Genomic DNA, 15,872 nt, shown 5'->3' with positions numbered 1-15,872 from the left:
CACGGTGCAAAAGCCAGAGAAGGAGCCGAAGATCTGGCATGCTAATCCAGGTCCTCAGTCAGGGGAAAGGCACCCCCAGAAACAAGGTGTCATCAAATTAATCACCATCCTCAGTTACAGTAAAAGAGCAGGGTCTGCAAAGAGAACATGCTCACGAGAAAAGCTGCTGAGAGACAAGTCCAAGGCGCAGCAGGACAGTGAAGGAGAAGCACAGCTATCACAAAAGGTGTGACACAAAAATTTCATAAATCTGAGAAGGCCTTCAAACCTTGGAGCATGGAGTCAACCTCAGATGACTTAAACTTGCATTTCTTGGGCTGTGGGATGCCTGCAGCACTGCTGGGCTCCGAAAACAGAGAAGGATGTCCCTTTTGTCACCTGCTTAGTTGGGGAGAAGCTAAGCTTAAGAACATAAGAATAGCCTTACTGGGTCAGACCAATGGTCCATCAAACTCAGTAGCCTGTTCTCACGGTTGCTAGTTTAGGTCACTAGTACCTGGCCAAAACCCAAGGAGTAGCAATATTCCATGCTACCGATCCAGGGCAAACAGTGGCTTCACCCATGTCTTTCTCAATAACAGACTATGGACTTTTCCTCCAGGAAATTGTCCAAACCTTTCTTAAAACCAGCTATGCTATCTACTTTTGTCACATCCTCTGGCAATGCATTCCAGAGCTTAAACTATTCTCCGAGTGAAATTTTTTTTCCTCCTATTGGTTTTAAAAGTATTTCCCTGTAACTTCATCAAGTGTCCCCTAGTCTTTATAAATTTTGCCGGAGTGAAAAATCAATCCACTTGTACCCGTTCTACGCCACTCGGGATTTTGTAGACTTCAATCATACTTCCCCTCAGCCATCTCTTTTCCAAACTGAAGAGCCCTACTACACTGGTCATCTAACTGTTTTAGTCTTTCCTCATACGAGAGGAGTTCCATCCCCTTTATCATCTTGGTCGCTATTCTTTGAACCTTTTTTAGAGCTACTATATCTTTCTTGAGATAAGGAGACCAGAATTGAATGCAATAGTCCAGATGAGGTCGCACCATGGAGTGATACAGGGGCATTATAACATTCTTAGTCTTGTTAACCATCCCTTTTTGAATAATTACTAGAATCCTATTTGCTTTTTTGGCCGTGGCCTCACATTGGGCGGAAGGTTTTATTGTATTGTCTACGGATACCCAGATCCTTTTCTAGGGCGTTAATCCCCAAGGTGGACATTAGCATCCGGTAACTGTAATTCAGGTTATTCTTCCCAATGTGCATCAGACAAGTTAATTTAATCATGTATTTTTTAATGGGTAAAACTTGTGGGCAAACTGGATGGGCAAGACTGTTCAGGTCTTTATCTGCTGTCATTTATTCTGTATGTTACTTTGTATTTGTCCACATTAAATTTCATCTGCCATTTGGACGCCCATTCTTCCAATTCCCTAATATCCGCCTGCAATTTTTCACAATCTGCATGCGTTTTAACAACTTTGAACAGTTTAGTGTCATCTGCAAATTTAATCACCTCATTTGTCATTCCAATTTCCACTCCCACCTCTCTCGGCTGCGCCACATGTCACAAAGGCACTCCTGAAGTACAGATTTCGCACAATCCTCAGATGAATTTTGAGCAGAGGAGCCCAAGGACCCCATCGCAACAAGTTTTGAAGCAAAAATTACAGTTTTGAGAATGCAGGGAACATTTGAAAAACAGATTGCTAAAATCGAAGACGGCCGCTGCTACGATTTTCACACCAAAAATCATAATTTAAATACAGTACAGTTTAAAATCAGCAAAATAAGGATTTTCCAGGTTGGGGGGGAACATAGGAGAACATGCAGAAATGCTCAAATTTACAATTTTCAGACCTCCCCCAAATCACCTCTCAGGCTGTAACAGTCTCCCTCACTGTGACCTGTGCTGTAAATGTGCTGCAGCCTGCCTCAGTCCCCCTGTTTATTAGCTGCAAGGAGAAGAATCACTGCCTCATGCTGGGCTGCAAGTCAGACACAGTGCCTGACCTTGCCCACCACCCTCGCAGACCGATGGACGCATGAACAGAAAAGTGGAGGTAAAAAATGCAGTTGGCACCCTGTGAGACACCAATGAGCCCCCTAAGGATGCTCAATAGCCTGTGCTTGAACCCCTACCAAGCAGTAGGTGAGCATAAAATGGGGGTGGTCCCAAGTTTCAAAATATATATGCAGGCTGGCTAACAGGTACCACTAGGGATTGGCCTGTCAGCTGCAGAGCGCAGTCTGCTTCTTCTCAACTTAGGCAGAGCTGAAGTAAATGCTCCAAGCACCAAAAACCCTGAAAAGGGTCAAAAAAATCTGAAGAAAATAAAAAAAGGAAGAGCAGAACAAAAACACTCCTTCAGGTTCATGTGCAGAAGGGAAAAACTACAAGTGGCAGTAGAGCTCCCTATGAAGTACAGAGTTACAGAAAAAATTCAGAGTAGATGCCTTCTGCAGATGGCTCACGGCCATTGGGAGATAACCCACAAGTCTAGAATGATGCACCTATTGCACTGGAATAAGAATCTGTCATTTCTCAAAATAAAATATTCATGTTCCTTAATCTGAAATGAAGCCAAATCATTAACATCTGATGTTTGTTTCTAAATTTGCTCTGCCTTTCTCAATTCAGTCCTCAATTGTACCAATTTAAGTGAGGCACTGTTGTTCTGCGAGTACTGCCTGAACTCTATGAAAATCTCTCATATGTGCAGGTATCCTGAAAACCAGACTGAGTTGATGTGTGTTTTTATTTATATTCACATGCCTTACTTACACTCTTCTGTTTGGGCTTCATGTTAAAACTAGAAGCTCATACACAGTGAAAAGAGATCCTACGTTGACTGTTACAGCTCTTACCACTGCTGCCTTCAAATCTTTTGGATAAAATAGAGAGGAAGGGGAATGGAGATCTATTTTGGCTATCATCATCTGGGAGTCACATGAAGTGTTAAAATGGAGTCATATTAGATAAAGGTTGGGGAAGCAATGATATGTGCACAGTGACATAGTAAAGGGGGGGGGGAAGCCCTGGGCGCCATTTTGGTTGACGCCCTCCTCCTCTCCCCACCAACCATACCTATAGTTTTTGCCAGCATGAGCAGCAGCTCCAACCTGCTGCTCGCGCTGGCCTCGGCGCTTCCCTCTGACGTTACTTCTGGGTCACAGGGAGAGCCAATGCTGGCAGTAATTATGATAATTGTATTATACAGGATATAAGGGAGGCCCCCATAACCAATATGTTTTAGATACAATTTTAGTTAAGACCTTAAAAAGCACTAATATATAAATATATATAATGTAGCTGAATAATAGACATGCTTCAGAGACATGTGACATAGCATAATATGAATAGCATGCAGAGTTCATATTGTTTGTTAAGCACAGTTACTTACCGTAACAGGTGTTATCCAGGGACAGCAGGCATATATTCTCACATGTGGGTGATGTCATCTACGGAGCCCCACCGCGAACAGCTTTTCAAGCAAACTTGATTGAAGTTTCAAGTTTGCTACACTGCACCACGCATGTGCATGCCTTCTTGCCCACTAGAGGGCGCATCCCCACCTCGTGGTCCTCAGTTCCATAACCAGCAAAGAAGCCATCCCCGGGGAGGAGGGCGGGTTGTGAGAATATATGCCTGCTGTCCCTGGATAACACCTGTTACGGTAAGTAACTGTGCTTTATCCCAGGACAAGCAGGCATGATATTCTCACATGTGGGTGACCTCCAAACCAACCAAAAAAGGGCAGGTGGGAGGATGGCAATTTAGGAAAACAGGTTACGTAACACCGACTGGCCAAACCGGCCGTCGCTTCTGGACAAAGTGTCCAGACAGTAGTGGGAGGTGAACGTATGAACCGAAGACCAAGTGGCAGCTTTACATATGTCCTCCACAGGAGTAGACCGGAGGAAAGCAACAGAAGCTGCCATAGCCCTGACCTTATGCCCCGTGACTCGACCATGGAGCGTGAGACCAGCCTGAGCGTAGCAAAAAGAAATACAAGCAGCAAGCCAGTTGGACAAGGTGCGCTTGGAAACAGGATGTCCCAGCCGATTAGGATCAAAGGACAAAAATAATTGAGGAACCTTCCGATGAGACTTGGTACGTTGGAGATAAAATGCCAACGCCCTCTTACAGTCAAGCGTGTGAAGTGCCGCCTCACCAGGATGGGAGTGGGGCTTCGGGAAAAACACCGGAAGAACAATGGACTGATTGAGGTGGAAATCAGACACAACCTTAGGCAAAAATTTGGGATGGGTGCGAAGAACCACCTTGTCATGATGAAACACCGTAAAAGGTGGATCCGCAACCAAAGCCTGCAGCTCACTAATCCGACGAGCGGACGTGAGCGCAATCAAAAAGACCACCTTCCAAGTGAGAAACTTAAGAAGAGATCTGTCGATAGGCTCAAAAGGAGGCTTCATCAGTTGAGCTAGGACTACATTAAGATCCCAAACGACAGGCGGAGGTTTCAGAGGGGGATGAACATTCACAAGACCCTTCATGAAACGCGCAACCAGAGGATGAAGAGAAAGAGATCGACCCTCTAGAGGGCGATGAAAGGCCGCAATGGCACTGAGATGCACCCGAATGGAAGTTGTCTTCAGTCCAGACTTAGACAGATGCAACAAATATTCCAGCACCGAAGACACTGGGACCGAACTCGGGTCCAAACGGTTCGAGGAACACCAAGATGAAAATCTGGTCCACTTCTGGGAATAGCAAAGCCTAGTCGAGACCTTACGCGAGGCTTCCAGAACCTCCCTCACCGACTGAGACCAAAAAGTAACGGGAGTAAAACCCCCGCCCCCGCTGGTCGGGGGGTACAGGTTCCACCGCCCGAAGGCTCAACAAGGCCCTGGCTTCCGCGAGGAGAAGAGGAAGCTGGGTCCGGTTGCATGGGCAAGCTCCCGGCGGAAGATCCGGCGGCGTAGCTGAGAAATTTAGAGAGTAGCCCTCGGAGATAATCCGGAGCACCCAAGCATCTGATGTGATCCCGGTCCAGGCCGGATAAAAGGCCCGGAGCCGACCCCCGATAGGAAGGGGGTCCGGCGAGAGTGCGGAGGGGGCCCGCCCCCATCCGCACATCATGTCAAAACGACGGCGCCGGCTTGGACGCCCCTGGCGCCTGAGGTTTTTGTTGGGCTCCTCTCCCCTGTTGCGGCGGGCGCCTCGGCGGGGGCCTAGAGAAGGCCGGTGTGGACTTCTGCGGGTATCTCCTCAGGGGAGGCCGGAATGGTTTCTGTGGCGGGGCCCGAGGTTTGGGACAGACCAAGGAGGCAAGGGAGCGCTCCTGTTCTGACAAACGTTTAGTCGCCGCCTCCAGGGACTCATCAAATAATTCTGAGCCAATACAGGGTAGATTGGCCAGACGTTCCTGCAAGTTAGGGTCCATATCAAGCGTACGGAGCCATGCCAGCCGACGCATTGCCACTGCAAAGGCGGATACCCTCGAGGCCAATTCAAATGCGTTGTAAACTGCGTGGAACAGGTACAGACGCAACTGAGAGAGGTTGGACATGAACGTGGCAAAACCCTCCTTATGGGAATCCGGCATGACCCCTTGATAGCGAGGCAAGTCTTTGACCATGCTTCGAAGAAAGGAGGAAAACGTAAAGGCATAATTAAGGACCCTGGTAGCCATCAACGAATTGGAATAGAGGCGACGACCAAACTTGTCCAGGGTCCGCCCTTCCCGTCCGGGCGGGACCGCCGCCGAGACCTTGGAGGGTTGCGACTTCTTGAGCGCCGACTCCACGAGCAACGACTGGTGAGACAGTTGTGCTTTCTCGAAGCCCTTACATGGGATGGTCCGGTACTTGGACTCCATCTTAGACGGCACCGCTGTGACTGTAAGAGGGGAGTCCAGATTTCTCAGGAAGGTCTGGTGAAGGACCTTATTGAGAGGCAGACGAGGAGTTTCTCTCGGGGGATTAGGCAAGTCTTGCTCCTCCAAAAACTCCTTCGTATACTGAGACCCAGCAAGCAAGTCCAGGTCCAAAGCACGTGCCATATCCTGCACGAAGGTCGAGAAGGAAGAGGGCCTGGAAGGCGGGGAAGGAGTACGGGAAGTCCTTCCCGCCGAGCAGAAGGGGGAAGCCTCAAGGGAATACCGCGGCTCCCTACCAGACCCCGATCCCCAGGAGGCCACACCGAGCGACCTCGAAGGGGTTGGGGACCGCCTATGCCCCGAGGATCCCTTGGGGGAAGTCCCCGGGATACGAGGCACGCCCCCTCCATCTCGGCGAGGAGTCTCACGAACCCCGTCCAACGGAGGGCCGGAAAAGCCTCGGATTGTCAAGGCGGAGCTCTGAGACACGCAACGCCTCACCTCCGCTCGGCGAGGAGCGACCACGTCTCCGTGGAGAACCCCGAGAACGCTTGGGCTTCCTCGGCCGACGCCTCGCCCGAGGCCAACCCGAGGGCGAGGAGCCCCGGGAGGACCTCGAGGAAGAGGAAGAGATCCTCCGAACCCGACGCACCTTGTCCCGAGGCCGTACACTTCTCTCAGGCTGGTCAACCAAGGTCGAGGTCGAGGGCAAGGTCGGGGTCGAGGATGGAAGCACCCCGGGGGCCGAAGCCGAGGGCACCGAGACCGAGGCCGCCGACGCAGTCGAGGCCGAGGCCTGCTGCAGGTGTTCAAGGGCCCCAGACAGCTCCGAGGTAATGAGGGCTCGGAGCAAGTCCTGGAAGGCCGGAATCCCCATCATGGCCGGTAGGTCTGGGGCCGCTCCCTGGAGGGCGACCTCGGTCTCGAGTATTCCCTCGGGGCACTAGGTTTCGACAGTCTGGGAGGGGCCGAAGACGACCCCCCCCCCCCCCCGTTGTTGAGGAGCCCGAGGATGGCTTCTTCGCTGACCCTGGAGTCGAGGACGGAAGCGAGGACATACCCGAGGCAGGCTTGGTCGAGGCGGCAGGCTTCGAGGAAGTCGAGGGTCGCGGCGAGGTCGAGGGACCTGAGGCCGAGGTCGAGGCCGAAGCCGACATCGAGGCCTTCCCCGCCGCAGGGTCCACAGAGAAGAGCTCCGCCATCCGGGCACGGCGTCGGCGGAGCGCTCTGGATTGAAAAGTGGAGCACCTTTCACAGGAGTCAGTAGGGTGCTCTAGACCTAAGCAAAGCAAGCACCACCGGTGCGGATCGGTAATTGACAGCAACCGATCACACCGGGTGCATTTCTTAAAGCCCGTCAAGGGACGGGACATGAAAAGGAAAAGGGGCTGGGAACGAGCGACGTCCCGCGTCCCGGGCCCCCGGAGCCGAATGGAAGAAATAAAAGTTTTTTTTTTTTTTTCCCCGACTATAAACAACGGACTATGAAGGAAAAACAACAAATAAAGCACAGCGACCGAGCTAATTAACCCAGACGCGGTGTCAGAAGGCAGAAAAATAGGAGCTCAATTTCCACAGGGCTTCTGGCCACGAGGTGGGGATGCGCCCTCTAGTGGGCAAGAAGGCATGCACATGCGTGGTGCAGTGTAGCAAACTTGAAACTTCAATCAAGTTTGCTTGAAAAGCTGTCCGCGCTGGGGCTCCATAGATGACGTCACCCACATGTGAGAATATCATGCCTGCTTGTCCTGGGATAACCACTGTTACCAGAGAGAGAAATATTTTGGTTCCATGTCTGGAACAGGATGCTGAAGCTATAACCTAACTGTTCCCTGAAAATAAGCTAAGGGTCACACTGATAAATTTGTACTGTTTCCTTGACAACTGCTTCAGGAAGTGAGACATAGCTGTTTATCAGTAGGACATAGGGATGTCCTGTGATTTAACAGCATGTGATGAGTTACTACTTGTTGCTAAGGAAAAGTACTAATGAAGTATGGTTAACTGGAAACCATGTGACTTGAATAGAACCAATAGAATATCACTGAAGTATGCAATTTGTAAATAGATTGTAATTGGAAGATGTAGCAGCTAAGTACGTTTAATAATGAATTAATTGATGTTGTCATTATCCTAATAAAATGGTCAGCCACTTGTAATTTCGGGAGCCTTTCTGATGCTGTCTTGTTGATTAAAGGATGACAAACGCTACCAAGACCCAATAGAATATCACTGAAGTATGCAATTTGTAAATAGATTGTAATTGGAAGATGTAGCAGCTAAGTACGTTTAATAATGAATTAATTGATGTTGTTATTGTCCTAATAAAATGGTCAGCCACTTGTAATTTCGGGAGCCTTTCTGATGCTGTCTTGTTGATTAAAGGATGACAAACGCTACCAAGGCCTTGAATATTTAACTACACTTTTGTGTTAATTTCTTTCCTTGATCTCCTCTGAGAATGAAATAAGAGTGGAGGGGTATATAGTCTGTCCACAAAGTTATTTAGATCAAACAGTAGCAAGTTAGAGATGCTGCTTGTGCCAGGGAGCTAAACATTACAGGGGAAGGGGAGTGCGGTGCAGCAGGAGGGGAAGGAGTGGGAGGGACGCCACAGCCCCAGGCACCTCCCATTCTCACTACACCATTGCATGTGCATGGAACTTCAAAGTGCTAATAAAATGTGAGCAAAATATAGAATTTGTTGCTAGTGCCTGCTTTGGCGTACCCTATTCCAAAGCAACCAGTAAGTATGCTCTTCCTTGTTCATGTCTATTTTTGCATACAAATTGTTTGCACATGATTTGGTTACAAAATTAAGCAAAAAAAAAAAAAAAAAGTTTTACACATGTGTACCATGTGTACCAAGTTGTGTACCAAGCTTCAGTGTTTAACTTAAGGCAAGGACAAGTACATCGGCCTCTGAATCTCTGCTAAGATGCACTAGAAGTTATCAACTAAATCTAAAAAATAAAACAAACAAAAAATCAACTAAACTTTTCTGCGTTTTGCCTATTTAGTTGCATAAGAAAAAAATCAATTTGTAACATACAATTTTGTATTTATAAAAGCCAAGCTATACCTGAACGACTCCACCAGGATTAACACTGATCATGGTACAAATCCCACGAAATGCTGAATCCTTTTCTTCATTGTCTCTTATGTTCCGTAGAGACGTGCACCTATTAAATTGCAGAATCATTATTAGCATAACAGGATATGATTTTAATTCTCTAACAAATGTTTCACCTAGCCACAGTATTTGATGGAATAAGAGCCACAATAACACAATATAGAAGTACAGGGTTTACTAAAAGTTTCTAAAATATGTATAAGTACATTATATATTTATCTCATGATATTCACAAATTCATGTACTGTGTTTAAGCATTTCATAGTATTTATATTGAAACTGGCTTCTATCTTTACAAAAGTTTACTTTAGGCTTGTGCCCTTTGATATGTAAAAATATATGCATTCGTGATTCATGGTATTGTTAATGCAACTTGTATTCCATTAAATACCATTACCACAATTAATTATGAAAAGCAGAATATAGTGTCACAAAAATATTTTAAGACACCACTTAAAAAATTTAACTAAAAGCAGCAAGCAAATTATACAGATCAAGTCTATAAATACAGAGTTTTGTAACAATTTAAACCTACTATAATCAGACTAATGCACTCTCATTTTCAATACTAGCATGCATTGTCATTCTGATGGATTTTATAATGCTCTTTCATATCAAGCTTTAACACAGCAAGCATGTGACAATCTTATCCCATGCATCTATTAGTCATTAGCCACAACATAAAATAAATATACATGACAGTGCTACTGAGAAACTCACAAACCTGATAGGACAAGATTAGTTACATGGTTGGCAATGATTAACGACTGATTTTGTAACCAACTGAAAATATATCTAAGTGAGATAGAAAGAAAGAAAGAGTGAAAATGAATTAAATAAAAGATTGAATAATACACACCAGGGTCTTATAAACTGCTGTAGCATGGGGGCCACCTCTTGAGGACAAACGTAACCAAGACGACCAATTGTTATTGCTAAGGTAACGCAATCACGGTTATACACCACCAAACGCCAATCAAGACATGAGCAAATGAGGGGGGAGGAAGGAGAAAAAATAAAGAAAAACAACAAATAACTCAGAAACAGAAACCAACAGAACCTGTGTATGATAATAAACATAAGATTTTACTAATGTTTTTATTACCACCCCTAAAATAAGGGGCAGCAACATGTATGGCATACTCTTAGTTTGAGAGGGATGAGGGAGAAGGAAGGGGGAGAAATAAAAACATAACGGAGAGAACACCCAGAACACAATTTAGACTCCTGTAATAAAATGCATGTTCAGCTACTTTGTCTGTAAGTAGATAAAGCGATGCAAAAATAATTGTGATCCATGTCAATTTAACTTAGCAGTAAACAGAATACTTTCCACAGAGAGAAGTTATGCAAACAGAAGCTTTTTCTTCTATGTTCTTTCCATTTCCACAATGATTGTACAATGAAGACAATAAGTATAGATAGCATCTCTCAAACATTTATTTTAATGCCTTCAAGTCTCTGGCTACTTTTAGCAAAGCAGACTTGTCCTCTTCTGAACCATATTTTACCATGGTCTCCGAGTCCACTGCGGCCATAAAGTTCTAACCACCAATATAAGGATGCATCTAAAATGTGTGCTGTTTTATAGATCTAGAGGGGAAATATATAAAAGCTAGTGATCATGTATGACTCAATTCAGGATACTCGGTCCTATAATACATATCTTCCAAATCTGAAACACTCTGGGGGGAGAGGGGTGCTCCCAAATAGTGGGTCCCACCAACATAGTGACTAAGCAGAAAAATCAGAAGTACCCAGAGAAAAGAAGTCATGAGTTCCAAGAATTTCAAAGGTACTCTACATACCTTTACAGAATTACAGGTGCAAATGGCAAATTTTGAACTGCATTTAAATGTGATTATCTGAAGTAGACCCTCCAGGTGTCAAGAATTCAAAATAGGGTATCAAGCAAAACAGCGTTGAACTCATCTTTATGGCCTTTCCTAAAACATCCATCACCATAAAGTTTGCCATTCACCATCTCCTTTATGAAAACTGCTCTGTTACTTTTGGTAATGACACTTGGTATATTTTTTTTTGTTATCAATCAATATCCAACAAATCCACAGTAATTTTTTTTTAACTACTTTTGTATATTTGTAGCCACTAATTTTGGGCAAAATATATTTCACCTTTAAAACCAACAGTCTTAAAAAGTGTTGGTTTTGATTTAAGCTGTAAACTGTGCCTCTATGGAAGCACCTAAAAAAAGAAGGTTACATGTTAGGAAAGTAATATGCCAAGAACACAATTGCGGATAAACAGTGTTAAATCCCCAAAAGGTCCTTCTATGGCAGCTATAAGACCTCTAATAAGTCCATGCACACCACTGTGGAGGGAACCAGGATTCCGGCATCTATTATCTCTAAACTATAGCAATACATAAGCTTGTTTTAAGGGTCCTTATTCATAATAATCAAGAAGGAACATTTTAATCTACTATACTTCACCTTGTCTTGTTATGCTTTACATATGAAAGCCCTTAGGGGAATTAAGTTGTAAAACACAAATCATTAGCATATTGTTTTACATTTAAACTGTCTATAGGGGAAACAAAAAGCTCTCAAAAGCAAGTCCAAGGACAAATGGGATCTGTGTAATAATCAAATCTACAAGCATGAAGAATATGTTAATGTTTCAATGTAAGAGTTAAGGAAAATTGTGTTTTAATGGCGTTCTCTCAGATTCAAGTTACCTTTTCAGAGGAAGGAAGGGTGGGAAAAGAATGTTTAAGACTTACTTAAAGCAAAGTACACAAATAAAAACAGCAGATTTATAATGAAGCAGAGAAAAAAATCTATGGTCAAAAGACAAACTGCAACATTCTCATTAATCAGGCATCTATGAACAATTTGATGACACATGCGATAAAGCAGATGATGCTCTTTCAGAGAAAGTTCAGTGTAGGATATATCACATGACAAATTTGATGTTCTTATAGATCTATGCTCAGGTTAAAGCAAATTTTTTAAAATTTATCTCAAAACAGGAGAAATGATTAGAATCTTCTCTTATACACTACTTAAAAAAAACATTTTAACATATACAGTCATGTGAAAAAATTAGGACACCCCATGAAATATTCAATTCTTTCTTAAAAAATGTTCACATATCAATGTCAAATCTTTGTTTTTAATCTCCGGATAAGAAAGTGATGTTACTGCAGGTAAACAACAAAACATTTTCCTTGATTTACTCATGAAACAAAAGAATCTCCGGATAAGAAAGTGATGTTACTGCAGGTAAACAACAAAACATTTTCCTTGATTTACTCATGAAACAAAAGATATCCACAAAAATGTACATTCTAACTGAGGAATAAATTAGGACACCCCCTAATAGCTAGTGTTACCCCCTTTGGCTAAAATAACTGCAGTGAGACTCTTCTTGTAGCCATCTATCAGTCTCTGACATCGGTCTGAGGAAAGTTTGGCCCACTCCTCAATGCAGAATTCTTTCAGCTGTGAGATGTTTGAGGGGTTTCTTGCATATTCAGCCCTTTTAAAAACACCCCACAGCTTCTCGATGGGATTAAGATCAGGGCTTTGACTCAGCTACTCCAAGACTCTCCATTTCTTAGTTTTCAGCCAGCCCTTAATAGACTTACTGGTATGCTTTGGGTCACTGTCGTGTTGCAGGGTCCCAGTTCCGCTTCAGTTTTAATTTTCTTACAGATGGTCTCACATGTTCCTCAAGCACCCTCTGATACATGGTAGAATTCATGGTGGATTCTGATAGTGAGCTGGCCAGGTCCTGCTGCAGCAAAGCATCCTCAAACCATGACACTTCCACCTCCACGCTTCATAGTTGGTATGAGGTTCTTTTCCTGGAATGTTGCATTTAGTGTACACCAAACATGTCCTCTTTCCTGGTGTCCAAATAATTCAATTTTAGACTCATCTGCCCCATAGAACACTATTTCAGAAGTCTTTGTCTACATTCTCTCTAGCAAACTTCAGTCAGGCCTTGATGTTTCTCTTAGAGAGCAAAGGTTTCTTCCTTGCACACTTCCCATGCAAGTTAAATTTGTGCAGTCTCTTTCTGATTGTACAGGAATGAACTTTCACATCAACAGTAGCAAGAGCCTGCTGTAGGTCCCGTGATGACATTTTAGGGTTTTTGGAGACTTCTTTTAGCATCTTGCCATCTGCTCTGGGAGTCTACTTGCTTGGACAGCTAGACCTGGGCATGTTGGCAATTGTTTGGAAAGTCCTCCACTTGTACACTATTTTCTGGACCCTTACCAGACTTATAAGCTGCTACAATCTTCTTTCTAAAGGACTCAAGACAACTCTTTTGATCTCACCATGGTGTTCACTCTCATCACAGCACTCTCATCACAGCAGTCATGAGCACACCAAACAAAATGTCTGAGGTTTCATTAGGGCAAACCTCCTTCAAAATGCTGAGCGATGATGTTCTAATCATTTGCACCTGATGTGGTGCACCTGTGTATGATTTAAGCCACTTTAAGTGGGAAGATATGTGGGGGAGTCCTAATTTATTCCTGTTAGAATACACATTTTTGTGGATATCTTGTTTCATGAGTAAATCAAGGAAAAGTTTTGTTGTTTACCTGCATTTACATCACTTTCTTTTCCAGAGATAAATAAATAAAAAAGGATTTGACATTGATATGTGAACATTTCTTAAGAAAGAACTGAATATTTTATGGGGTGTCCTAATTTTTTCACATGACTGTAGATGTCAATTGCTAGCATTAATTGCTTACAGTTCTTTAAAAAAACAACTGTTCTCTAATACAAAGAAAATGCATCTTCTAATATTAATTCTAATTTCCAATGCAAAACAGCAGGCTATGAACATCCTACAACAAACTTTTACCACAAAGTACATCACACTGAACATTTACAATAATGCATACACATAAAATACTCCAATTAAAAAAACAAAAAACTAAGGTAGATTTTAATTTCATATTCTGGCAACAAGCATAGAAATAAATGCTTGAACTTCAGATGCATGCCAGCTGCAAGTACTGGACAAGTAACCTTAAGGGGGGAGGGGGAGGTTTAGTAGAGAATGACACAGGGATATATATTTGTCCCTATGGAATCTTAATATCTCTGTCCTATCTCTGCAAGTTCTGCTCTATCCTATTCCTGCAAGTTCTGCTTTAACTGCACAAGCCTCAAACACTTATGATTTTAAAGTGTTTGGGGCTTGTGCAGATAAGGACAGAGCTTGCAGGAATGAGGCAGGGAGAGGAGCAGAGTTTGCAGGGACAGGGATAGAGATCCAGAGGAGGCAGGGAAAATTAGTCTCCAATTCCCTATGTAATTGCAAAGTATGATCACATCTATCCATATAAGAATTTTAAATTGAGAATGCAGTCAAATGTGTGTGTGGTGGTTTTTTTTGTTGTTGTTTCTATTATACACAACAGTACCTGCAAGTGTCATGCAGTCAGCAATTTTCCTTAAAGATTCCCTTCCATCATATGTGTAATTATGGAAAAATCAGTATAAAAGTTACTGCAAAGAGCTTGTTACTTCACAACTATCATTCTTATCTCTACAAACAATGAGACAATGTAGCCATACCATCACATGAAGCAGAACAAAATATAGATCATGAAAAAATATGTAATCTGCAGTGAGGAGAAATATTCTTAGTTATAAACCCTAGGCTACTTTTTTTGTAATATGGAAGGGTCACTTTAAACATTGCTTTCTAAAATGCAAAGGGTACAAGCCTCAGTAACACACACATATGCCACTTGAGATGCTTTCTAATTTGAAAGGACACTGCATTATGGCAGCTAAGTTTGTAGACTATTACCATTTTAATCATATGTAATCAATGATTACACTATTTTATAGTAATTATTACTGCAAGTTAACTGTTGGAATGTGACTGCATATTTGAAATAAAACTTTGAAGACAACTGTATTGCTTTTATAAATACAGTACATACAAAGAAAAAAGGAAGAATATCAGATATACAGCCAAGAAAGGCTTACCGTATTTTCACGCATATAACGCGCGCGTTATACGTGTTTTTACCTACCGCGCATACCCCTCGCGCGTTATACAAAAGTTTTTCTACATAGTTCCCACCCCGCCCGATGCCCGATTCACCCCCCCCCCAGCAGGACCGCTCGCACCCCCACCCCGAACGACCGCTCGCACGCGCTCCCACCCGCACCCGCATCCACGATCGGAGCAAGAGGGAGCCCAAGCCCTCTTGCCCGGCCGACTCCCCAACTCCCCGACAATATCGGGCCAGGAGGGAGCCCAAACCCTCCTGGCCACGGCGACCCCCTACCCCCACCCCGCACTACATTACGGGCAGGAGGGATCCCAGGCCCTCCTGCCCTCGACGCAAACCCCCCTCCCTCCAACGACCGCCCCCCCCAAGAACCTCCGACCGCCCCCCCAGCCGACCCGCGACCCCCCTGGCCGACCCCCACCCCCTTCCCCGTACCTTTGGTAGTTGGCCGGACAGACGGGAGCCAAACCCGCCTGTCCGGCAGGCAGCCAACGACGGAATGAGGCCGGATTGGCCCATCCGTCCCAAAGCTCTGCCTACTGGTGGGGCCTAAGGCGCGTGGGCCAATCAGAATAGGCCCTGGAGCCTTAGGTCCCACCTGGGGGCGCGGCCTGAGGCACATGGGCCCAACCCGACCATGGGGAGTCGGCGGTCCTTCGGGGTGGGGGTGCGAGTGGTCCTGCCGGGGGGGGGGGGGGGGGTGGATGTATCGGACGTCGGGGGGGGGGGGGGCATCAGGCTTTCAGGATGGGGACAGACCTTCAAGTCGGGACAGCGCACGGAGAGTCGGGGAGGGCGAAAGGAGAGTCGGGGTGGCCAGAGGAGAGTCGGGGCGGGCGAAAGGACAGTCGGGCTGCACGCGCGTTATACCCGTGAGCG

At 44.8% G+C, this 15,872-nt stretch overlaps 1 protein-coding gene across 7 annotated transcripts in view; it reads right to left on the bottom strand.

The window, feature by feature from the left end:
• The window catches only part of TNPO1 (transportin 1), a 560,536-nt gene that overhangs the window by 89,559 nt on the left and 455,105 nt on the right, over nucleotides 1-15,872 (bottom strand). For all 7 annotated transcript variants that reach the window (XM_033929167.1, XM_033929193.1, XM_033929150.1 and 4 more), the window contains exons 21-22: nucleotides 9,837-9,912; nucleotides 8,927-9,026 (exon numbers count right to left, since the gene is read on the bottom strand). In XM_033929167.1, the coding sequence (XP_033785058.1) occupies nucleotides 8,927-9,026; nucleotides 9,837-9,912 (176 nt within the window). The remainder of the gene's footprint in view (nucleotides 1-8,926; nucleotides 9,027-9,836; nucleotides 9,913-15,872) is intronic.

Source organism: Geotrypetes seraphini, chromosome 1 (genome assembly GCF_902459505.1).
Source record: "Geotrypetes seraphini chromosome 1, aGeoSer1.1, whole genome shotgun sequence".
Taxonomy (NCBI): domain Eukaryota; kingdom Metazoa; phylum Chordata; class Amphibia; order Gymnophiona; family Dermophiidae; genus Geotrypetes; species Geotrypetes seraphini.
This window is presented reverse-complemented; position numbering and strand designations above follow the sequence as displayed.